The sequence below is a fragment of the Bos indicus genome, chromosome 5, assembly GCF_029378745.1.
Source record: "Bos indicus isolate NIAB-ARS_2022 breed Sahiwal x Tharparkar chromosome 5, NIAB-ARS_B.indTharparkar_mat_pri_1.0, whole genome shotgun sequence".
Classification (NCBI taxonomy): Eukaryota; Metazoa; Chordata; class Mammalia; order Artiodactyla; family Bovidae; genus Bos; species Bos indicus.
The window spans coordinates 110,504,449-110,529,781 of NC_091764.1; the positions used below are offsets into that span (position 1 = coordinate 110,504,449).

Genomic DNA, 25,333 nt, shown 5'->3' on the forward strand with positions numbered 1-25,333 from the left:
CAGTCTTCAGACCCAAATTCGCGTGCCCTTTCCCCCTTGGCATTCTTTGCCACAGAACAGAACCAAATGCCCCAATTCCCCATCAACGAGCACTGTGCCCCCAGAATGCACAGGGCATGTTCCAGGACAATGAGAGACAGGATGAAGCAGGCAAGCTCTACAGAGGGCAGCCCTTGGTAGGCGCTCTCCGCACCCAGGGGTGCTTGTGTGGGAGGAGACGGGGACACAGAGAAGGAGCTAGGGAGAGACTCATGCTGGTGACAGGACTGGCGTGCAGGACAGACGTACAGACAGAGTGGAACCTACCGTAAGGGCCGTATGTTGGCACTGCCCGAGGCCAAACCCGGGGCAAAAGCAGGGCAGTGGGGGAGGGAGGGGAGCCAGAGAAACAGAAGACAAGAGACAGCTGAGTGAACACCTCACGCCCATCACCGAGGCTGGCCCCTCACCGCATACACTGCCCGCCCCACCCCAGGTCCCGCCCACCCCCTACCCCAGCTGGCACTCAGGTGGCCCCACTGCCCCTCCAGGCCTGGGCAGGGGGGCAGTTCTGTCCATCTAGGAGACTCCTCCTTCAGGGCTCAGGCTTTCTTCTGCTGGGGGACAAAGAGTGGACACCCAGAATGCTGGTCGGAGCTCAACCTCTGCACCTGAGGAGGGACCCCCCCCCCACCCCTTCTCTTCACGCTTGGCCAGAAATCCTGAGCCTGGGTTACGTGCGTTGCCAACCTTGCAACACTTCATATATGGGGCGTGGAGGAGAGGGCGTTTGACAGGTACAGACCACACCACAGAGCTGGCTTTGCACCCAACTCTGATGGGGGCTGAGAGAGGCCAGGCGCTGTGGTTAACAGGTGGACAGCGGCCTAGGACCCGCACAGTGGTGGTCGAGGGCATGCAGCAGCTTCCCTGGGCTGGGCTGGGGTCCTTGCTAGAGCTGGATGCCTGGCCACACTGCTTCTGGCTGGGGGTGGATGTGTCTCGGGGCAGTGGGCAAGAAGAGAGCCCAGGTGACCGCGGAGAGCCTCTGTGGGGAGGGCCACAGAAGCAGGGCCTTAAACCATGTTAGACCTTAATGGTCTAGAAAGGGTTCTCGGCCACAACCTTAGGCTCCAGGCACCAGGGTGACCAGGTCCCAGGGACATTGCCCTCGACACTGGGACAGTGCTGGCCACATCTCTTCCAACTGATGGGAAGCGGGTGGGATGCCAGCCAGCAGCGGTGAGCCCTGGCCAGCACAGCCCCTCTGGCACTAAGCGTAGAATCCGAACCGGAAAAAGGATGGAGAATGCCCAGGCAGCAAGTGTGTTGGGTGAACGTAATCAGCTGCCCAGGAGTTGAGAGGCCTGGAGGTGATTCAGTCCATACACCTACAGCAGCCGCAGGTTTTTAAGGCCCCTTCTCAACCAGGGAAAGCACAAGACAAGTAGGGTGGGAGGGGGCCCCTGAGGAGCCCTGCAAAGGCCAGGCCAGTGTTTCTACACTCAGCTCAGCATGCCCAGTGAGCCCATGGTGGGCACAGGTGGTGAGCCTAGGCAAGTGGGCCATGGGCCTTCAGCCACACACACAAAGAGCTGGCAGCAACCAACCCCGTGGGTAGATGTGTTAGACCAGGAGACTTCCTCCTCCCCAGACCCTCCTGCCTCCTCGAGGGGCGAGCTGGTTCAGGCATTGCCAGCCTCTTCCTCCTCGTCCCAAGCCTCCCCTCTCTGCCTAGCAGCAGCCAGAGGCAGCCCCAGCCCCTGCTTTTCCTGAGAGCATGTTAGAATTGCCTGGGGAGCTGTCGGCACTTCCTGCCGGGCCCAACCCAAGGGCCAGTACTGCAGAATCTCTGAGGGTGAGTGTCTCCAGGGCATCTTAATATACAACTGGGGTTGCCAACCGCTGTTCTAACAAAGCGAAGATTAGCAGGTGTAAAAAGAAAGCTGTTAAAAGCTATTACCATCCGAGTCTGTTTCTTAGAAGTAAGCAGGTTAAAAAAAAAGCTTTAGAGACAAGGAAATACAGGACAAAATGGATAATGCTGTTCAATATCAGGAACTTAGGAATCTGTTTAACCCAGGGTCTCTGTCCTGGCCTTCCCATGGGGATATTGTGCTTTATCATCTCAGGGTTCCATACTCCAGACCTGCTGCAAGAGACCAGGGGTCTCTTGGACCAGTCCTCACCCCCACCAACTTCCAGGACCAGTCCCCACCCCCATCGACACCTTGTAACTGGGGGCAGGGGTGCCTGGACCTCTGTGGCCCCTTTCCTACACCGAGGGTCCCCTCCTGACCTCCTGATCCATCAATACCGGAAAGACCCTGGGAGGCAGGAGGGGCCGGGGGGCAGGGCCGGGAAGCACTCTTCCAGCTGGTGGGGGGTCGGGGGTCGACTCTAGGACCCTGGCTCATACCTTGTGCGTCCACCCTCTTGTCGGCATAGACCTTGTAGGTGAAGGCATGCCGCAGGGCCAGAGCTGCAAAGAACATCTCCACGCAGATGATGAAGTCCTGGTAGCCAGCAGCTACGGTGCCCTCGCCCACCGACACGCGGGCCGAGTGGATCTTGGGGATGGCCCCGCACTTCTCCAGGATGGCCAGGAGCATGCCTGGAAGGGGAGGTGTGGAAGGGGCGCCATGGGCCTCGAGCCCAAGACTGGATCCCCTTCTCCTTTTCCCTCCACATAGCGTCCCAGTGCCACACGCCCCCGGGAGGATGAAAGCGGGGTGTACAGCTACTCCTATTGGGTGGGGCTGTTGACACAAGCCGGAGCCTTGAGGAAACTACCCCCCAGGTCCTGGCTGGACACCAACCCTGAGATCCCTTTGTCCAGGAAGCAATCCCGCCAAAGCTCCTGGCTCCAGTGAAAGGCCCTGGGGGCCCAGACTTCATGCTCCACAGGTGCTCAGTGGACAGAGGTCCCTTTGAGCTCCAGCCAGGATCGCCCATGGCAACCCCATGGCCCAGGCCTTCGGGGCACTGGGGATGGTGAGCAGGAGGCAGAGGACGAGGCTGAGGGGACAGGGAGGCACAGGCTGGCCTCGCAGGGGCCGGGAGGAGGCTCACCTTGCCAGAAGGAAAGAAAGATGACAGACTTGACCATGAAGAACTTGAGGACAGGGCTGTAAGGGCTGAGCAGCTCCCGGGTGGCAAAGTAGAAGAGGAAGAGGGCGTAGAGGGCCAGGCTGACGGAGATGTTGTAGATGATGGTCACGTAGAGGTAGCCGCTGGTGACGCTGCGGGAACCGGGGACATTCTTGGGTTTGAACAGACCCTTCTGAGCGACAAGGGGCCTCCTTCCCCCTTTGCCCTGCCCGCATGCCCCTTCACATGGCTCTCAGAAGGCTCCCTGGGCAGTGCTCCCCAAGCCACTGATAGAAGTGGGCAGGGCACTGGTGAGCCTTGCCACCTGCTGCTCCACTGCCCACGCTCCTGGCAGAGGACTCCAGGCGGCCTCGGGGGCAGGGTCTCAGCTGATGGTCCAAGGGACAGAACCTGGCTTGGCTCTTTTCACTTGAGCCACGTTACATTCCCTCTGAGCCTCTGTTTGCTCACCGACCCCCGGGGACTGTCGTGCAGGGTTACAGGGGGTGTGTGTGCAAGCTCAGGGCCTAGACACACAGTCATGTTCACTAAACCCTCAAGTGGGGCATGTGTGTCAATCCATGCAGAAGAGACTCGAGCTGGGGATCTCAGGGATATGGCTCTCTCGTCCCCTACCCGGGAATGGTCACTGTCCCTTCTTGCCCCCCTCCCCCCAGGGGCCCCACTGTCTGACAGATGCTCCTCTGTCAGAGGCGGGGCCAAGTGTGATGGCACCACTGCCAGGCTCCGGCCCTGGCAACTCAGGGGTGCAGAGAGGCGTGAGGACAGATGGGGTCAGGCTTGCCCTCCACTCGGACGACAGACACAGGCATGGGGCCAGTCTGCGGCCACCGCTTCCCTCAGCCAGAGCCTGAGCCTCTGGGCAGAGCTGCCCATTCCTCCCCACACGCACCTCGGAGGAGGGGACCCGCCACTTACTCAAAGTCACCATCCCGGTACTTGCCAAATGCCTGGAGGACCACGGTGCTGACGGCCATGAGCGGCTTCACCACGCAGAACTGCAGGGTGGCCTGTTGGGGATAAGGCAAGAGTCAAGGCTGAGCACACGGACCACGGAAGCAGCACCTCCTCTGGCCAGCTGGGCTGGTGCCAGAAGCCAGCGGATGGGAGAGACCCACTGTCCTGCCCCCGTGGAACTGCTGTCTGCAGAAGACACGAGGCAGTAATAGGGCAACGCGGCTGCGTGCGAAGACGGGTGTGAAGGAAGAATGGAGGAGACACAGAGACAGAGATTCCACAGGACAGACCACTGAACATGCTAAGATGGGAGGACTGGCAGAGGGGGCAGCCAGGGGCACGAGCTCGGCCCAGGGGCAGACAGCAGACAAGGGCGAGGGGTTAAGTGCTGGTGTACAGGCGGCAGTGGGGAGCAGGCCTCCCACTCTGGGTGGGTGAGGGCCTCCTCGTCCACCCCAGGTCTGGCCCTCTGCCCCATGCTCTGGGCCTGGGTCTAGGATTTATGTTGAGCTGGGGTTTTATTGACGATGGGGATGACCCCAAAATAGGAAGTAGCCCAAAGCCCAAGAAAGGCCTGGAGTCCCGACTGAGTCTGAATTCTGGCCTCATCAACTACCCACTGCGGAAGCTCAAGGGGGCAGTCACTCAGCCTCTGAGTGGTGGTGCATGAAGGACGGTTGTAACCAGCCCCTGAGGCAGGGTCGCTGTGCAGGGACTGAAGCACAAGACCACACAGGCTGCCCTTGGAAGTCTCCCACCTCTGAGCACTCAGCAGAGGCCTCTGCCACTGAAAGGAGCCCTCAGTAGAGTTTTCACAAGTCCCTCCAGAGGCCCCAGTAAATGCCGAGGGGAGCTGCAGTGCCCATGTAATCACGAGAAGCACCACTCTCTACGGGCTTCCCTGGTAGCTCAGTTGGTAAAGAATCCACCTGCAATGCGGGAGACCTGCGTTTGACTCGTGGGTCAGGAAGGTCCCCTGGAGAAGGGATAGGCTACCCATTCCAGTATTCTTGGGCTTCCCTGGTGGCTCAGTTGGTAAAGAATCCGCCTGCAATGTGGGAGACCTGGTTCAATCCCTGGGCTGGGATGATCCCCAGAAGGGAAAGGCTACCCACTCCAGTATTCTGGCCGGAGAATTCCATGGACTGTACAGTCCATGGGGTTGCAAAGAGTTGGACACGACAGAGCAACTTTCACTTTACTACTCTCTGCTGCTGCTGCTGCTAAGTCGCTTCAGTCATGTCTGACTTTGTGCGACCCCATAGACAGCAGCCCACCAGGCTCCCCCATCGCTGGGATTCTCCAGGCAAGAAAACTGGAGTGGGTTGCCATTTCCTTCGCCAATGCATGCAAGTGAAAAGTGAAAGGGAAGTCGCTCAGTCGTGTCCGACTCTTAGCGACCCCATGGACTGCAGCCTACCAGGCTCCTCCGTCCATAGGATTTTCCAGGCAAGAGTACTGGAGTGGGGTGCCATTACCACTCTCTGCTGCTGCTAAGTCACTTGTCGTGCCTGACTCTGTGCGACCCCACAGACGGCAGCCCACCTGGCTCCCCCATCCCTGGGATTCTCCAAGCAAGAACACTGGAGTGGGTTGCCATTTACCACTCTCTAGAAACCCAATAAATGTCTGCCACAAAGTCCTGCTTGGGGAGGTGGGATTAGCTTTCAAAGGCTAAGCTGCTGTGGTTCCAAATGGGGCAAGGACCTCAGAGCAGAGAAAGTAACCTGTGGAACCCTAAGTTTCTGATCCGAGAGGGGCTCGAGTGAGGTTTGCAGGGGAGGCCAGGGCGAGCTGAGCTGCAGGGCTGCCAAGAGGAGAGGCGCACATGGTGGGGTTAGATGGGTGATGCCCACAAACCCTGCTGCCCCCCACCCCCTCAAGGAAGTGGGATCAGCACCTTTGGGGAGGGTCAGCAGCATGTCCGAAATAAGCGCTGGTGCTGCCCTGGCTCAGCTCATGTGGTGCTCCGGACAGCCCCTTGACGTAAGTCTGTCATCACCCCCAGGGTACAGATAAGGAAACCAAAGCATGGGGGGGTGTTGGCTGAAGCGGCAGAGGATTCAGACCCAGACGGTGGCCCTGATGACAAAGCCGCGGTGTCCTCTCTCCAAGGGCAAAGGGTGAGAGGTTTCTTTAGTTCTCGCCTTTGACTACCTGTCCCCGCCACCTCCAGGACCAGCAGCGGAACATCTGGGCCCACAAGGCTGGGGAGTAATTTCCGACAAGGCAACGAAGCTAGTGATCTGGCGTCAACACTTCGTACACAATCTGATCCTCCAAGAAGAAGGCAGAGAGTCACAGCTGGGCCAGCACTAGTAAACAAAGGCTCTCAGAGGCCCCACCCTGAAGCCAGGACAGTGTGAACTCTTTCCCTGCAGGTCCCGCAGGGAGGTTTTGAATTTAGAAACACCCGAGGGAAGGAAGATCTGGAAGAACTGGAGACTGGCCATCCAAGCAGGGCTTTGAGGGTGGGGCCGTGCCCCAGCCCCGCCCAGGAGGGAGCAGGGAGGCCAGCCTCCAGCAGGTCTGGGGATGGGCTGTGAGTTTCATCTCCCAAGATGATGATGCACGATGCTAGATGGGCTGATGGGCCCTGTGGAGATGAAGCCGGGGTCCTGCCAGCGGGGCACGGTGCCTGAGGCCCTCCTGAGCAAGGGATGGCAGGCTCAGAGGCAGGGCTGTGTTAAGGGCTTTCCTTCATCTGTTCCTCAAACCATCCCTTGAGGTTAAGTATCATTATGCTCATTTCAGAGAAAAGGAAACCAAGGCTCAGAGAGGTTTCGTAATTTAGCCAAAGTCACATAGTCAAGAGGCGAGGCTGGAATTCAAACTCAGACGGTCAGAGACCCAGACCCAGGCACTTGAGCGCAACACCACGCTGCCTCCTCCCAGGCTACTCGAGACCACTGGGAGGGCGGGTCTGGAAACTGGAAGCTGCTGGGCTGCCTGCCAAGCGGGAAACGGGGGAAAGAACCAGAGGCTGCGCAGGTCTGTTCCATCGTGTTCCTCAATGCAGAAACCCTCCTGGCTCTAGCCACAGCTGATACGTTTTCACAATGAGATTCCAGAATCGCCATGCACTTCCTCGGACTCTCACACATACACACCAAGACTTGGATGAAATGAGCAAGCGTCTGGGGCCACTTCCTGCCCGGGGGCTGCATCAGACACCCCTGGGGCACCTGCCAATGTTCCTCTGAGGACACCCTGCCAGTGCTCGCGCATCCCTAACAGCTTGGGGAGTGGGTGCCTTGCAGGAAATGGGAACCCTGCTGGCGGGCCGGGAGCAGGGTCCTCCTGGCCTGACGCCTGCCTCTACTGCTCTGTCAATCAGAGGTAGCCTGGTCCCTGCAGCTGCCGCTCCAGGGCATAGACCCAGGCTCCTGGTCCCCGGCCTGCAGCTTGTGACCAGGGCAGTTGCAGGGGGTACCCACCTGCTTGCAGAACCGTAGGAACCCGATGGAGTAAGTCTTTCCCCAGAGGCAGCAGGTGCCATACATACAGCTGGACCTGGAAGAGACGAGCGGAGAAGGGCTGGTGAGCAAAGAAAGAGCTGGGACTCAGGAAAGCTGGGACTCAGTGGCGGGGGCAGGCCACCCTCACTCCTTCACACCCTGACAAGCCGGGGTGGAGCGGGCCAGGGTGGGGATCAAGCTCAGATCCTGGGCAGTCTTTGAGCCTGAGGCCAAGAACTGGGAGAGACACAGTATATGCGGCAGGAACCCTTGGGATAACAAATCAACCTGAAAGGCACTGAATGTGAAAACTGCAAGAGGGAAAACATAGGCAGACAGTAAAGGACAGGAAGGGAGATGAGGAGAAAGCCAGGCAGGCCCTCCCCAGAGTCCCAGTGAATGACCTTGTTCAGGAGGTGCAAGAGAGGCAGAGTAAGTCAAGGTCACAGGCAGAGATGGTCTGTGTGACTGGCTGATGCCAGGATGGCTCAGAGAACGTCAGGCCCAGGAAACAGGGCAGTGGGGAAGGCTCCTGGGGACTTTTTACTCACTCGATGGGCTTCCCTCTGATCTCTGACATGATGGAACTTTCCCCTCCGAGGTATTCATAGCACAGGCTCAGGAAATTATAGATGACCAAGGCTGTGAAAACAAAGTCCAGAGAAAACCACTCAGATCAACAGAACGGATAAACAGATGGTGGAATTCTAAACAGCAACAAAAGTGAATGAACCACAGTCACAGACAGAGACGAGGTGGGGAGGACTGGAAGTGGCAGGGGTGGGGGGCGGACCTCAGGAATGTAAGAACCCACAGGGGATATTCCACGTGTATAATCAAACTCAGGCCCAGCTAAACCACGGTGTTCACAGACGCTGCTGGTCTCACCTTAAAGAAAGGCAAGAACGTGATTACCACCAAATACAGGATTGTGAGGGGCGAGCTGGACAGGTAGGCTGGGGGCTTGAAGAGCTGGCAGGGTGCACATTCTGGGTTTTGGCCTTATAATTGTTTACTAGTTTTATGCACTTTTCTGTGTCTGTGTTACAAATCACAGTTTTATGACCAAGCAACAATTAAACATTCTCCAGAAGGATCTCAGGAGAAATTCTCAGCAAGAATGAGACAGAAAGAACCCTTATGCATTCATCAGCATGTAGCAGCATCTTAGCCTTTGCACGATAAGCTACAACAAAACGTATGAGAGGTGCCCAAAATACAGTGCAAATGTTTCGGGAAGCTGGGCCAGCGCGTTCTGAATCAGGACACAGCTTGACATCGCCCACAAAGATACAAAATCTGCAACAGCCTCCAACGGGGGCACAGTAGAAGTATGCTGTGAGTGCTATAAATACAGCACGACGTTGTCATAGGTCTCCTGGTCAGAGGACTTCTGAGGGGTCAGCAAATGAAGGCTGCTGCCTGCAGGGTACTAGAAGTACCAGGATGTGCTGGAAGCCAGGGCACAGAGAGGAGGAGGACGTGTGGAGGAAAGGTGCAGGAGGCAGGCCAGGGGCGGGGGCAGGGGAACAGGACAGGCGTCCGGCAGAGGAGTGAGGCCAAGGGGAGGGTCAAGGCGGGGTCAGGGGGTAAGAAGATCCAGGGAGACGCACCAGCGGCCCTGCAGCCAGCAGGCCCCTTCTCATCTGACCCGCCGCGTCCGCGTGCAGCAGAAAGGCCTTCGAGGCTCCCAGAGCAGGCCCCCGGCTCAGCTCAAGGCCTTTCAGCAGGTAGCCTGGTCCCTGCACAGCCCTCACATTTCCTTCCCAGCAACACAAGGCACCCCCTTCCCCTTGGCAGGGTCTTATGCCCTTCGTGCTTCTGCCCTCGGGGGCCCCACTGCCTGTGCCCTGCCCTCTGCACTCCTGGAACCGCCAACCGTCAGACATCACCCTTCCTGAGAAGTCCCTGGCCACCACCATGGGGACGCGTGCATCCCACATCCACGGAACCTGCTGATTTGCAGACACCAGGCAGCCCTTCCCCGCTGGAGTGTGATCACTGACTGGGATTAGCATGGGCTCAGCCCTCGCCATACACTAACACAGAAGCTTGACTGCCTGGAACTGGAGCACAGCAGACCCTGGCCACATGTCTGTAGGTAAAACTGGCCTTTAGCCACTTGGAAAGGGCTGTACACCCCTCAGTTGGTCTAACCTACTAAGGGTTCATGTCGGGGGCTGGGAAACAGGGGCCCAGGTGGCACCCTGTATAAACAGGACCCATAGCACTGGCCACCTGTGCTGTGACGATCCCCCTAGAGACACACAGCAGAGGGTTCGCAATGTGGCTCTGCTGGGTGCCTCTCTGTGGCTCAGTTTTCTCATCTGTTAAACAGGGGCACAAAGAGCTCCTATCAAGTTAGGAGGTGGTGGGGTTTCTGTGAGTATGCAAGGTGCTCAGGAGAGTGGCTGGCACCCTCAGCATCGGCGGTCATGGCTGTTTATCTGCCCACCTTCCCTGGGGGCCCGCTGTCCCCCAACAAGGCTGAGCGCCCTGTATGTGGTGGGAATCTCCACTCACTGGCCTCTAGATCACTTTCCACTGACAGGAACTTTGGGCATCTGAAGGCAGGAGGTGAGGAGCATCAAGCCAAATGTGATGTCAGCCTACTAAAATGGTTTTATCCAAAACCATATAAGGTCAAGAGGAGTGGATGTGTCTCTTCCAATCGGTCCAGCTATATTGTAGTCAATGGTATTTTCCCAAAGGCAGCCACATCCTGACACTGACACTCCTCTGCTGAGAGATGGGGGTTTTCTTCCCTCTTCTCGAATCTGGGTGAACGGGGGAGATCATAGCGGAAGCAAAGCTTTTTGACATCTGATGTTGTGGTTGGAAAAGCCTTCTTTCTTTATAACTTTTCAAAAAATTTATTTATTGGCCGTGCTGGGTCTTCATTGCTGTGCACGCTCTTCTCTAGTTGCGGTGAGCAGAGGGGCTCCTCTCTAGTTGCGGCACGTGGGCTTCTCATTGCGGTGGCTTCTTTTGTTGGGAAGCACGGGCTCTAGGGTGCATGCGCTTCAGCTGTTGCAGCACACAGGCCCTAGAGCATAGGCTCAACAGTTGTGGTGCATGGGCTTAGCTGCTCTAAGACATGTGGGATCATCTCAGATCAGGGATCAAAGCCACGTCCCCTGCATTGGCAGACAGATCTTTTCCACTGAGCCACCAGGGAAGCCCAGAAAAGGCCTCCTTCTGGTTTATCCTCTCTTGTGATGCTGGCCCTTAGACCCGGCCATCATGCCAAGAGGAAGCCCACACTGGTCCATGTGAAGAGTCCACATGAAGAGGCTCATGTGGCAGGAACCCAGGCTCCCAGCTGATACCAGCATCAACTGCCAGCAACGTGACTAAACCAGACATCAGGTGATCGTCCCCGAGCCTTCAAGTTCTCCGGCTCAGGCCCAGGTCCCACGGAGCATGGCCAAACTGTCCCGGTGTGCCCTGTCCAAATTCCTGACCTGCAGTATTCATGGACAAAATAAACTGCTGTTCACACGAGCCTGTTGTGGGGTAGTTACGTACACAGCCAAGTGAGCGGGATGCACACAAAACCTCTTCTGGAGTCCCCACGTCATGCCACGATCTCTCAGGCCTCCCCTTGGGGGTACATTCAGGTCGCTCTGCTAAATCCCGGAGGCAGACCCAGCTGCGACGCCACCTTGTCCTTGGCTGGTCCCCTGTCTTATCGCCATGCTCATATCACACCCCACAATCTCTGTGGATACGCCTGCTCCTTCAAGTACAAGAGGCAGCGTAAAACGGGCAGCAAGCCATGGACCCTGGAGCCAGACTGCCTGCGTGTCCCACCACTTAGGTCCCACCACCTAGGAGCTGTGTGGCAAATTTCTTCAGTGCTCTGGGCCTCGGTTTCCTCATCTCTAAGCCGGGGATAATAGCTCCTTCCGGGTGGGGGCTGCGGTGAGGACGGGGCTCAGGGCTGAGAGTGTGATGCCTTATCTACGAGGCTGGGCTTGCAGTGAACACTGCACAGTGTTACCCACTGTCCTCTGTGAACACCTGGCAGGCAGGACCCGAGGCCCACCCCCAACAGCGATCAAACGGCTTGGCACTTCCACACTCAATCAGCAACGAAGAAACGAATGGATGGACACAGGCCACAGCTCCAGGTGAGGCTCAGAGAGGACGGCTGTGGGTGCGGCCCTCACTGAGTCCTGCGTTCAGGGTGCTCAACCTCTCACGGGCTGGGAAGCTGCACCTTCCCCAGGGTAATCGGACTTCCGGTCACCAAAGTCCAAGGGAGAGGCCACAGGGCCCAAGGTTCCTCTGCCCCTCTGTCCAGAACCACCGAACTAGGCTATCCTGCAATCCACTTCTGGGAAGAGCTTGGTGCCTGAGCTCACATCCTTTCCTGTGTCGCAACATATGTCAGCCCGCTCCTGAATTACGTGGTCCAGCTCTCTGTCCATATGCAGCTCTGCATTCAACTGGTGAGATCACCAAACTTCTTCCATCTCTCCCAATTCAGGATTTTTGACCTTTGATCAGTGCTCTGGGGCCAGACAGTCTGTAAAATCCCAATGTGCTGATGGTTTCTGTTAAAAGAATCATTAGTGAGTCGATAATGCATCTTGGAGAAGGGAAACAAGACAGAATCTCCTGGAGATGACTCAACCAGCCCACACCAAGACCCACTGACCATCTGGACAAATCAATGCCCTTCCTAGGAAATGACAGAGCCATGCAAAATACCACCCCCACGCTCCAGCATGTGTGTTTAAAATGGACAGCTCAACACACAGCCAGGGAACAAACACAGAGATAAGCTAGCTCTGAACGTCACAAGAGCAAAAAAGATTAACAGTGGGGGGTTCTCACCTGACCACGCTTCTGACCACAGCTCCCATTCTGGTTCCCTGGAGAGACCCCAGACACACAAGTGACCACAGGGGCCCACAAGGAGCATCCAACATAAGAGAAAAATGGGCTCTCTCTCTTTCTTGCTCACCCTGGACAGTCAGGTACCTGGAACTTCCATCTCCATTCTAGACACCAAATCTTAAATGAACTAGAGACAGATGCACACAATCAGAGGCAAAAGACCACAGTCAACTGCTTAGCAAACAAGGGGCACCCGAACGTTCTTTCCCGCTTTTCCCGTGGCTGCTGATCATCATGGACAATAGCAGATGCACGTGCTACAGCCAGGCGGGTGGGGTCTTCCCTCAGCACTGACCCCGAACTCTGAGCCGTTGCACTGGTCCTTGCTCCTCCTCCCTCGTGGCTTTTCTGCCCTTTGCTGTTCCTGCTCACTGCTGCTCCTTGCCACCCAAAAAGCTGACTCCGATCCCTGTGTTCATTGGTTTCTTCTGGTTGCCTGTCTTTATCCTGATGGGTTGAGCTCTTCTGATTCCTGGCGGTCTCAGAGCCATGACCAGCAAGGGCCACTGCCAGCCCCGTGGGTCCTGCAGCAGCACACTGTCGTTGAGTCTTTGGTGGTCCTCAAGCTGGTGTCCTCAACTGCACTCTCCCCACCTGGGAAGAAGTTTCACTTTGGACCAGAATCCAGGAATCCAAGTTCATCCCAAATTGGAAACTGGGTGAAAGAAGCATCAGTCTTTGTTTCTCTCGTGCATGTAACACCTCTTCCCTTAACAAGAGTTCACACTTTTGCAGGAAGAACCTTGTCCTGTATTCCTTCCCCAAGCTTGGCCGCAGAGCAATTCCTGGACCTCAGAGACCCAGACCAGAGTCTGGCCTTTGGCAGTTACTCTCTAGGTCACAACTTGGGCAAATTTCTTAGCCTATGTGAATTTTTTTTCACATGTGAAACATGGGGATGATAACAGATACTCCACCAGGTAACTGAGATGAGAGAATGAGCTAACAGTACTGGAAACACATGTGGTGAACTGTGAAGTGCCACACAAACCTTATTAACAAGACAGTGCCCACACAGAGCAGCTGTGGAAGCGTTTCCCCAATTTGAGCTTCGGCCACCTGCGCCTCTCCAACCACCGTACTCCCCAGGGTGTCTCAGAGTCATCTTTAGGGGTGACCCCCTACCCCAGTCAAACACTAAATGCAGGCAAGGGGGCTGGATCCCACCCCTTCACCATCTGCCTGTACACCTGTACACCTGTACACCCTGGTGCTCCACTCCCAGCTCTGTGAATTCTGGTCTTTACCAGGTGGTAGACACTCAGTGGTAAAGAATCTACCTGCAATGCAGGAGACCCAGGTTCAATCCCTGGGTCAGGAAGATCCTCCGGAAAAGGGAATGGCAACCCACTCCAGTGTTCTTGCCTGGAAAATTCTATGGACAGAGGAGCCTGGTGGACTACAGTCCATGGAGTCACAGAGAATCGAACACGACTGAGCAACTAACACTTCCATTAGGGGCACTGGGCAAGCATCCATTTCTCCCCAGATAATGGAATCACTAGCTCCAATTCACAGGGTTTACTTCCATTCTCCCCTGAAATGGCCCTGAAGTGAGAAGGAATTGGGGAGAAAGCTATAGACCTTCAAAGGCAAGGACATGGCCCCAGAAGCAGCAGGCGCCATGAAGCAGAGGGATGTCACAAAAGCTCTGGAAGGTGTGGCATGGCCACTGACTTGGGGACAGGAAGGAGCCAGTAAGAACCCCAGGAACCTGTGTAACCAGGCACGCCAGGCAGCTCTGATGACTGTGGGTACAGATGGGAACACTGGCTACAAGTCTCCATGTGGTGCTCTTGGCTTTTTCCTTTTGAGACAGTTGAGATGGTTCTGCCCTCACAGAACTTGGCCCAGCTAAGGGCAGCAATGAGACTTGCAGAAAATATAGACGGGAAGTCTGAACACGAAGGGAAGATGTCCAGGGCCCTTTCCCAGCTATAGCTCAGCCCCTCAGCTTCGTCCTCCTAGAAGGCGATGAGAACATTATTCTCTGGGGAAACAGGCCCAGAATCAAGGAGCCTTCATATACTGTCTACCCCATCACTGCAAGCAAACAGCAGAGGAACAACCTCCCTGGTGGTCCAGTGGTTAAGATGCCCCACTTCCACTACTGGAGGTGTGGATTCAATCACTGGTCAGGGAAATAAGATCCCATATGCTGCAGTAAAAGAAAAAAGTCAATAAAAGGCAGAGGAAATGTCCTATCCACATCCTCCACCCAACTGGGACAAGGCCCAGCAGTTTTAAAACCCATTCTTCTTTTCCACCATTTTAGATTTCTTACTTTGGGCTCCAGCGTGTACTTGGTATTTCCTTTACTTATGTGTGTGCTCAGTCATGTCTGACTCTTTGCAACCCTACAGACTGTAGCCTGCCAGCCTCCTCTGCCCCTGGGATTTCCCAAGAAAGAATACTGGAGTGGGTTGCCATTTCCTGACTCAGGGGATCTTCCTGACTCAGGGTTTGAACCCATGTCTCTTGCATCTCCCACACTGGGAGGCAAATTCTATACCACTGTGCCACCTGAAAAGCCCAAGCCCCATTCTCAAATATATTAAAAAAAAAAAAAAAAAAAGCCAAGAACACCAGACATTTGAGGAAAGCTTCTTATTCAAAGGTCAAAGAGCAAAGTGCGCAATCAAATGGAAGAAACTCAAGAGACAGAGATAATGTGAGGAATAGAAGAAAAATGTACTTAGCATCCCCAGAGAGAGAAGAACAAAACCAGGAACAAGGGAAAAAGAGCAGGGGAGAGCTCCTGACATTTTACAACGTGATAAAGGAAATAAAACCTTCAACAGAAAGCTCAAAGGTAAAGATTTAAAACATAATCAGAAAAATTCCTAGAAAGCGGAACAAAGAAAGAGATGGAAAATGCCAAGAAACTGTACAGGAAATTTGAGGCTCAATCCAAAAGTGCAATGTCCTACTTAACTTACTCCAGAAAGGGATGATAAAGTGGAGGGGAAGGAATTATCAAAGAAACATTCAGGAAAATTTCCCAGAACCTTAGGACCATGAGTTGTAGCCATACTGAAAGAGCCCACCAGATGCCCTGCACAATGAACACCCCATCTCTTGTGAGATTTCAGAACAACGGGGATAAAGGCAAGATCCTAAAAAGCTAGGAGAAAAAAAAAAAGTTACATATAAGCATTAAGGATCCAGCAGACTTTCCAAAAACAACACTGGAAGCTAAGAGACAGTTAAAAACACACCTTCAAAATTCAGAGGGAGAATGATTTTCAATTCAGAAATCATATTCCCACCAAACACCAACAAACTTAAACATTATAATAAAGATACTTGCAGATAATGTTCAGATTTCAGAAAACAGAACTCCCATGCAACCTGTCTTCTCAGGAAGCCCCTGGAAGATGTGTGCTCACCAAAAAGGGCAAACCTCAAACGCAGAAAAGACAGCACCCAGGGAACAGGCGGTTCAGGACAGGAAAGACGGCAGGATTCCTGGACTGATGGTGAAGGAAAAACCCAGGACCACAGCTGAAAAGTAAGAGGCGTGGAGGACAACCAGTCCAGAGGGGAGCAAGGAGGGCGGGGCTCCAGGAGGATCTCCGCCTGGAACACCCGGAGCTACGAGACTGACAGGAGGGCTTCCTGTTTTATTCAACTAAAGTGCTGGCGGGATAAATTAATGATAAGAAACACAAAACAGCAAGCCAAAGAGGCAGACAAGTAGTAACCAGAGGGAAAACAAAGCTGAAGAAGGAAATGTCGTCTTGGGTCACTGTAAGGCTGAGCCCTGAACAACAGTTACAGATGTATAATCCTCACACTGCATACAGACTAAGAAAAATCAGGATACGATCACATTAAAGAGAGGAAGGAAAGAAAACGTGTGTGTGTGTGTGCTGTAGTTGGAGATAAGATACCTAGCTCAAAGCCTTCCTTGGACTTCCCAGGCAGTCCAGTGGTTAAGACTCTGCACTTCCACTGCAGGGGGAATGGGTTCAATGCCTGGTTGGGGAACTAAGATCCCACATGCTGCACGGCGTGACCAAAAACAAAACCCCAAAACCAAAACAAAAAGCCTTCCACAGCAGGAAGTCACTACGTAACCCTACATAAAACTGAAAAGCTAAGAAATAACAGTAAAAGCCTATTTTTAGGTCACTCAAGCAAATGAAACCAGTTTAAAGGTTGAAAGTGGGATGACTTTGAGAGTGAGAAGGAGTTTTGTTTCAACCAAGGGCATATATTACTTCAATAACAGTAAAATTTCAGTTGTTTTAATTTTGTTCAAAAAAAAAAAGCAGATGTCTCGAAGAGGCCCGACAAAGAGTCTGGCTCTGAGCCGGCCTACACAACGGGCAGGTTCTATCTGAAATAAGAGGCCCCCAGCCCAGTCGATTCGTGTCCCTTCCCGAGTTTTGGGGGGGAGGGTGGGAGGGAGAACGAAGGTGAAGGGGGGCGGTTCTTTTTGAATTTTAAGAGACACGCCCCATCACCAACTCTGTGGGGGCGGCTCCTGCGGGCAGCTGCAGATAAGAGCAGCAAGAGGGAGGTGCGGAAAAGGTCAGGCCAGGGCTCAGCCCACTGACTCAGACACTGCGAGCTGGTGGACTCGGGGGGCAGCCTGAACTCCACGGCAGCTGCTGCGCTGTTTGTAAACTCCTTCGGAGAGGCCAAGCGGATAATAGCGTTGCTAGGAGATGTGCTTCGTAGGGCAGCCGGCTTCCTGTGAGGACCTTCGTGTGGCTGGAAGGATGGGACGGGCTGGACCTGAACAAAAGGGTTCTGGGATGGAGTAGCTGCCGACCATCTGCTGCCGGCTCCGGGGCCCAGAGTGAGATGGGCTGGAGGCCCCGGGTGGTCCCCACTTCTGCTGTGAGCCCCAGTCTTCAGGGCCCTGGAGAGAAGGGAGCCTATACTTGTCCCCCCATCACACAGGATAGCCCCACCCCAGGCCCCCAGTAGGGAAGTGCTTTTTGCTTCCAAAGAAACCAGTGGGCAGAGGCTGCTCCTGGGCACCATGGCAAGGCTGGCAGCTGAACAGAAAAGGGAGCCCACCGTCCCCGGCCCCAGGCTTTACCACTGCCTAGGTGCCCAGCGGTTTCCCTGGGGATCCACCGCTTCCAGGAACATCAGGCTCTAGGGTCCCCGCCCAGCTGCCACGTTCTCCCCTGATGGAGCCGGGCAGGGACTCCAGCCTGGGGACTCAGCGAGGCAGTCATGTGGGCGACTGCAAGGCGCGTAGCGGGTGTTTAATAAAGTCTTTTCTTGTTTTGGCTGTGCCAAGCTGCACACACGTTCTTATTAGTTCCCCATCCAGGGATCGAACCTGCACCCCCTGCAGTAGAAGACTCTGTGCTTCTTATTCGTTCAAAAAATACAGATGGCATGAGCACCTCTCACCTGCTGGCTCTATCACCCGGGCTCTCTGCCCGTGTCTACTCTCGTGGAGCTGACAGTCCAGGCTCACACGCTGTCCATGCTTAACTGCAACAGGGGCTGGGAGCCAGAGCCACGGGAAGGCCTTTCTGAGGGGATGCTGGAGTCAAGATGAAAGAGCTCTGCTGGTACTGGGAAAACAGATGTGCTGTGCTGGGTGGGAAAGGAGGCCGGCGGTGCTGCAGGGCCGGCGGGGCCCACCCGGTGCCTGCATTCTTTCTTAAGTTCAAAGGCCACTTCCTGCACCCTGCGAGTCTTCAGGGATACACAGGTTCAAAGTGAGATGAGAGGAGACTCTAGCTTCTTTGGGGCCAAGCATGCTGCACTCCAATATCCAGGGCCAGGGCAAAGCGCTCCCCTGCCCCGGGGTCTGGGAAGCAGATAACTAGTCGTGGTCAGAGCCTCGGCATAAAGAAAACCATGTTTGGTCATTCTACCCGAAACCATCAGCGCAGGTACGGGGAGGAGACAGGAAAGCATAGAACCATTGAGGAGGGTGGGCGTCAGAGCAGGCATCTTGAGTTCAAGGGTCCTCCTTCCTCTCCCTGCTGGCCTGCCTGGGGACAGGCAGAAGCATCGCTGGCCTGCGACCTGTCCTGGGGTCTCTGGCCTCCCCTTCCTTCACCCACTCAGCACCTGGAGATTTTCTAAACTGCAATTTCCAGTCATGTCATATTCTTGTGTATCACCAGTAAAAAAGAAAGCCTCTGTTTCCTTCTATGCCCCCAAAGCTGTGTATGTCCCCATCCCTGCCTCCCAGGTCCATCGCCTCCAGCCACTGGCCTCTCCTCTGGCCATGGCTGGCCCCCCACTCCCCCCACAGCTTCCAGCACCCCCAAACTGGCACACTGAGATTCCTCTCTGCCCAGAATGAATGCTCATCCATGCCACTGCCTGGCAGATGCCAACTCATCTCTAAGACCCTGATTCCTGCCCCACCGCCACCCCAACCCTAGCCAGGGCCACTGGGAGAGAGCACCCTGTCTCCTTGTGCTGACTGTTTAGGCTGCACAGATTCCTGGACGGCAGGCGGGGTGAGGGCTGTCCTGCCTGGAGCCCAGCATGGGGCCTGGCTGGGTGCTTGGAGCTCGGCACAGGAGCAAGTGACATGTCCACACCACACATGAGAACTGCCCCCTGAAAGGCAGCGAGCTCCTCCTGGGACAAAGCCCTCAGGATTAAGACACACAGGGAGGGAGGCCTAGCCCTGCCACTACACTACCTTACCATACACCTTGGACAAGCCCCTTACCCACCTGTACCTCGTGGTACAGGGGTGCGTGAAGGCTGTGTGTGGTGGTGCCCGGGCTGCCTCGCAGACCCAGGGCCATGAGGTCACCCCCAAGATTATGCAAATCAGTCAGGGATGAGCTAGGATCCACAGTGATGACACGCTCCCTGGGGACCGGTGTGCATGGCTGGGTTTGGGAACCAGGTGCCTGATGCAGGAGTCGATTAACATGCATGTACTGTCCCTCCACCTCCACGACTTTCTAAACACCTGCCCCTGGGCTGTGGAGCTAAAACACAGGTGGCCCAACCCCCCCCTGTCCCTTAACTAACTTATGGTGCAGAGGGCAGGACAGACAGGACCCTCCCTTCCACAGAAAGGAAGGCCTTTCTGTCTACCAATGAGCCACTTATTTGCTGCCCCCATCCCCACCAGAGATGCCGGCACTGAGAAAGGAGCCCTGATCCTGGGTGTCTGTGCAGGTGTTTGGGGGCCACGTTGCGAAGCGTCTCAGCAGGTGACACCTGGTTACACGTGTGCTGGGACCTGAAAACCTAGGGATGGAAAACCCTGAAGGGGTTCAAGAAGGGACAGGTGGCCCCTCCAGAAGGAAGCCGAGAAGAGGGTCTTCTAGCCCCCAGACAAAGTGGGGGTGCACAGCTCCCAGCCCCCCCACAGCCTCTGGCTGCCGCCCAAGCCGTCCTCACCCTCGTAGCAGTCACGCACGGTGCCGAAGTACACGTAGTACTGGTCGTTGGTGAAGAAAAGGAGGCTGAGCCAGGAGTCGAAGGCGTAGATGGGCACGATGAAGAGGATGCGCACGATGTAGCGCTGCTCGTTGGGGCAGCTGTAGCAGCGCAGGTGCATGTAGATCTGCGGGGGAGGGGGCCGGTCAGCCGGAGCCCCAGGGCCCACGGCCCGCCCACCCCATGGGAGGAGGAGCCCGCCCGCGTCCGGCTCTGCCCTCAACTAGCACAGGGACCACCACATAACTCAGCCCTGAGCCTCAGCGTCCTTCTCTCTCCACTGTGATGACATACACTTCCCGGGTGAGGCTGTTGTAAGCGTCCGACCAAGGGGTGCGTGAAGCCCGCAAGCTGCATGTGGTGGTGCCCAGGCTGCCTTGCAGACCCAGGGCCACGAGGTCACCCCCAAGATTATGCAAATCAGTCAGGGATGAGCTGGGATCCACAGCAATGACATGCTCCCTGGGGACCAGGATGTGTGCATGTCTGGGTTTGGGAACCAGGTGCCTGATGCAGGAGTCGATTGACATGCATGTACTGTCCCTCCACCTCCAGGACTTTCTAAACACTTGCCCTTGGGGCATGGAGCTAACAAACAGGTGTTCAGGTGGTGGCCCACCCTGCCCTGTTGCTTAACTAACTTATGGTGCAGAGGGCGGGACAGACGGGACCCTCCCTTCCACAGAAGGTGGAAGTCCTTTCTGGCTGAGTGGCTGCAGCAACAGCCTCATTCTGGGTCTCACTTTCCCATCTGTTGAACAGGGGCAGCGCTGCCGGCCTCGCTGGCAAGTTGGGAGAATGCAATGCACTTTTTAGAAAGCAGGGGAAAAAATAAAAGCTGCACACAAATGCCAAGAACAGCTCTAACCACGATGCAGCAGTCCCAGCAGCCAGAGTCTCCCTTGTCCCAGCTCCCATGACTTCATGCTTGGCCGAGCCAAGCCCTATGCTCGGGAGGAGGAAGACGAAGCGTTTCCCATCTGCTGTGAGCTAGCCGCCTGGGAAGCAATCGGGTTCTAGGAGGGGCGGGGAACCCTGGAACTGGAACGGGCTCAGCCTCCCTCTTCACGGAGCAGCCTTCAAACCTTCTTCCTTGGGCAGCCAAGGCACGTCACAGCCCATGGCAGCGTCCCCTGGGATGGCGAGCCCGGGGGATGCGGAACTTGACTTCTGTCCCAGCTCTGCCACCAACTTGTATGTGACTAGGCTAGTGTCCCCTCCTTCTTTCCTCTCTGGGTCTCAACTTTCTCATCTGCAAAGGGGTCACTGCTACTCTGTACACAGTTCCCAGGCTCCCCTATAGCTTGGGCTGGACACGTGACCAGTTCTGGCCCACAGAAGGTGGGCCTTTTCTGGTTGAGAAGGTTAAATATTCAGAGTACCTTCTACACACACCCCTCCCTGCAGTTGTCAGACAGATGGTGTCTTGCAACTGTAAGATGCTGGAGCCACAGAATGGAAGCTGACCGGCACTGGGCTGGCTAAGCGAGAACCTGACTCCCCCAGGGAAGCCTCTGAGATTCTGGGCTTATTTGTTACTGTAGTGTAGCCTGGCCTGGCCTAACTAACACTATGCTGGATGAGAAACCTCTCGGGACCACTGCCCCCCTACCCCCGGAGGGCTGGGGCTTGCTGGCTCGCCTGGCCTGGGTACCTGGTGGCAGGTGATGAGCAGGGCTGTCCAAACGAAGAAGCCAGAGATGGCCTGAGCAGCGGTTGTCATCAGGAATACGGGCTGCTCCATGGCCGTGGGGCTGCCCTCGGGGATCACGGAGATGCTGGGCGAGGCTGCTGCCGTGGTGGGCGACGCTGGATCCGGGGCCAGCGCGGCCCCCCTCACGGTCATGGTGCCCGGCAGCAGGGGGCTTCCTGAGAGAAAGCCTCAGAATAAACGACGAGCTGGCCTAGAAACAGGGAACCACAATGTTAGCCTCCTTCCAGTGTCAGCAGCAGCACCAGAAAGAACCTTCTAGGCTGTATATCTCCCTTCAGAATGTAACCAGACCCTGACCATGCCTCACTCCAGTCCCTGGATTAATGGAACAGGCTCCTGACCAATCTCTCTGCCTCTTCCTTGGCCCCGCCATCCACACAGAGCAGCGAGTGAACCTTCTAAGACATCGGTCAGATTGAGCCCTTCCTCTGCTCAAAACCCTCCAATGGCTCCTGTCTCCATCAGACTACAAGCTGCTGTCCTTACAGAGGCCCACAGACTGCCTGATGGGCCCTCGACACTCTCTGATCTCATGTCTATTCCCATCATGATCCTCCATTCCAGCCACACTAGCCTCCTGCGGCTCCAACATGCCATGCCTGCTCCTGCCACAGGGCCTTTGCACAGCCTCTGTCCCCCCACACAGCAGCTCCCACACACCCTGTAGGTCTCTGCCCTGACCACCCATTCAAATATGACCACCCTCATCCCAGCGCTTTGGACCTCTTCGCTTTCTCTCCAGAGCACGCATTACCACCTGGCTCCAGCTGACAAACTGTACATCACTCACGTGTTAACTGTCCGTCTCCCACACCAGACACTAGCTCCCTGAGTGCAGGGGCCCTGCTCTGCTCAGGACTGGATCTCCGGCCCTTGGAACAGCGCGGGCACACACGCAGCTGGTGTTCGGTGACTGTCTGCGGGCCCCGCCCATCTCTACACTTCGGGTCTAGCAGGGTCACTCTAGCCCTGAGGCACCCCCTCTAATGGCAGGTGTATTTCCTCTGCCATTTCTCCCCAGTTTCCCTAACGCTGACACTTGGTCCTCACCAACCAGCTGTGTTGTGCTGGAGATTTTGTGGCCCTTCCCCACCTGCAAACTGCTCACCTTTTAATTTAGCTCACGGACCACTCGTCCTAAAAGCCTGCCCTGATCACTTTCCCCATTTAGGTACTTCCGTGCATTTCACCCGCCTTTGCTGCCCTACGTGACACGTGCTGCTGCTGTCATTTGCTTGCATTTACCCTCCTAAGGCAAGACCACTTTTCCATCTCGGAATCCCCAGCAGCAAGCTTAGCACCAAGACCATTTATAATGTTTATTTTATCATCCATCGATTTCCACTCCTTATTTCAAAAGGAATTTGAGGTACGTCAGAGAGAAGCAAAGAATAGGGTCGAGACAGCTGACATAAAGGAAGATTCTGGGTGGGGAAAGTAAAGACGGGGTGGGTGGGGCACAGGATGGCACTCCAGCGTCCCGGGCAGTTACCCCACGTGGGCTGCCATGTCGGCCCCACACTTCCTGGTAGCAACTTCAGTACCTGGGGTAACAAATTAATAGTTTCACGCTGGAAGGAAACCATATATTACAGGAAGAACTGTTGTTACAGTTCTCCTGGCAAGTTTACAAACAAGGACCAATGCCAGGCTGGGGGCTGGCACCACTCTCAAAGAGTGAAGCCATTCCATCAGAAGCACCTGGAAAGCTCTAGGAGGAGCGGTCACTCCCCTCCACAGACTCGCCGAGACCCACGGCCCTGATGGGAGTCCCTCTCAGCGCTGCCACCTGTTGACAGGTTGGACAATGCCATCCTGGGGTCACGGAGCCTCCATGCAGCAAAGGCCCCAGACTAACCTGCAACGGACCAGGTGACCGTCCAACCACTGATGCAAACAGATACGAAGGTGAGAGCGGAAAGAGCCCTGGCTGAGGCTCAAATCTTAGCTCCACCACGACCAGCTGTGTGTCTGCACAGGCTCAGTGGACCCCAGAGTGTCTCCACTGCCCGACCCAGAAAACGGCCAATCCCCCACACCCAACCATCTCAGCCTGAACCCTGCAGTCAGCCCAGATGACCTCTCCCAGAGCCCTCCCCGTCTGAGGCTTCCTGGGGCCTTCCCAGGGTGGATCCTGACCCCGAGATGAAGAAGAGAATTCTTGCCCACATCTCCCCACCCCTCGGCCCCCGTCTGAGTCACGTCTGCTCTTAGCTATATGTTTTTACCCTGGAAGAGCCCCCTATGTTTTTATTTTCCTGTAAAAATAAACAATCTCTAACGCACCAACCGAGAGAAGAATCTCGATTAAAAACTCAAAAGTGGAGAAGGCATCTATATAAAGAAACTCAAAATTGAAGGTGTCTATATAAAGACTGGTGGCGCTTTGAAAAAGAGACACGGTGACAAGTCTCAGAATAGCTCCTGGAAGTATGGTTGCAACACTGAAAACCAGTGCCAGAAGTATTTCCTAAAAGAGAAGATTTGGATTGTAAATCATCATCTTTGTCTGTCATCCCCAATTAAATGAACAAACACAAGGAAACGGGAAGGGGGGGTTCAGGAAGTACAGACACGCTTCCATCTTCCCCTTCTGAGCAAGGGCTGGGTGTGTCAAAGGCTGTTTTGCCCTCAACTAACAGCGGTGCTGACGGGACTGTGCATAGACCTCCCGAGACGGGGTAACCGCTGAGCTCTGGCCCCGCTAAGGGGTGACCCACTAGGGCATCTATTCAGTGTGGCTGGTTTCCTGCTGGGCTTTGCTTCCTCTCCCTTGAGTGCTCTCCTTATGTAGGTCATCTAGTTCCCAAGAAGTCCACTCAGAGGGTGAGTGACTTGCCCCCAAATCAGACCCAGGACTTCAGTAGAATATGTTCCAGACGCCTACTATCTACCAATGGGGGGCCGTGGATGAGCTGCCACCGCGGGCTCCAGAGCCCCCTTCCAGGACGGGGGTCACGGCCGTCTCACCAGGGCCCTGACTCTAGCAGGAAGGGGAGGGAGGTACTTCCCAGGAGAGGAAGCTGCGGCCTCGGCGGGTGCTCCTGCGGCCTGAGCCATGCTGGCCACGTTTCTGACCATGTCTCGTGCTGGGGCCCCGTGATTTACAGACCACTGACTTCGTTCTCAGGCGGCCCTCGCTGTTTACAAACCATTTCCCCCAACATGATCTCATGCCTTTTCTCACAGCAACTCTGAAGTAAGTAGGACTGTCTGCATCTCAGAGATGAGGAGAACAATGTGAAACTGGGTTTTTACAGCTTCCGGGGGTACCACCAAACAACTCGAGGACTTTCATAATAACCCCCAAAATACTTCTGGGCGTACCACCAAATAACTCTAGGATTTTCGTAATAAACCCCAAATACTTCAGGCAGTGTTCTGACTTACAGGGGCAGGGTCCCCAGCACCGAGAGAGGCAAGTGAAGGCGGCTCTCAGGGGTCGCCCTGCTTCTGGGACCCTGGGCAGCTCATGGCGCTAAACCCCGCAAACTTCACAGAGTGTGAGCGCTGGCAGCAGGGGGCGGGCACTGGGTCCCATCCTTTCACACATGGGACAGGCACCTTCCTGGAAAGGATCTCTGCCTGCCTGGACCCCACAAGCGAGCAGGATCCTGGCCTGGTGACACCTCAGAACTGGGAGAAGTGGGGGGTTTTGCTCCCCAGGGGAAAGGACCCCAATAGCTGCCTTTTCTCCACACAGCCCACACACACCAGAGGGAGGCAGACACACAGATGGAGCTCAGAACCTCAGCTCTGGCAGGTGCCCTGTATGTTCTTAATCGACTGAAATTAAACTGCCAGGGTCATGTAGAGAGCC

General features: G+C 55.5%; 1 protein-coding gene across 2 annotated transcripts in view; it reads right to left on the minus strand.

Annotated features, from left to right (window-relative positions):
* The window catches only part of TMEM184B (transmembrane protein 184B), a 50,284-nt gene that overhangs the window by 3,122 nt on the left and 21,829 nt on the right, over positions 1–25,333 (minus strand). Inside the window, exons 2-9 of one of the 2 annotated variants that reach the window (XM_070790392.1) lie at positions 21,454–21,703; positions 19,761–19,926; positions 8,057–8,147; positions 7,485–7,560; positions 4,009–4,100; positions 3,052–3,221; positions 2,399–2,593; positions 307–327 (exon numbers count right to left, since the gene is read on the minus strand). In XM_070790392.1, the coding sequence (XP_070646493.1) occupies positions 307–327; positions 2,399–2,593; positions 3,052–3,221; positions 4,009–4,100; positions 7,485–7,560; positions 8,057–8,147; positions 19,761–19,926; positions 21,454–21,645 (1,003 nt within the window). In that variant the 5' untranslated portion in view covers positions 21,646–21,703. The remainder of the gene's footprint in view (positions 1–306; positions 328–2,398; positions 2,594–3,051; positions 3,222–4,008; positions 4,101–7,484; positions 7,561–8,056; positions 8,148–19,760; positions 19,927–21,453; positions 21,704–25,333) is intronic. The other variant, XM_019961797.2, reaches the window with a different exon arrangement.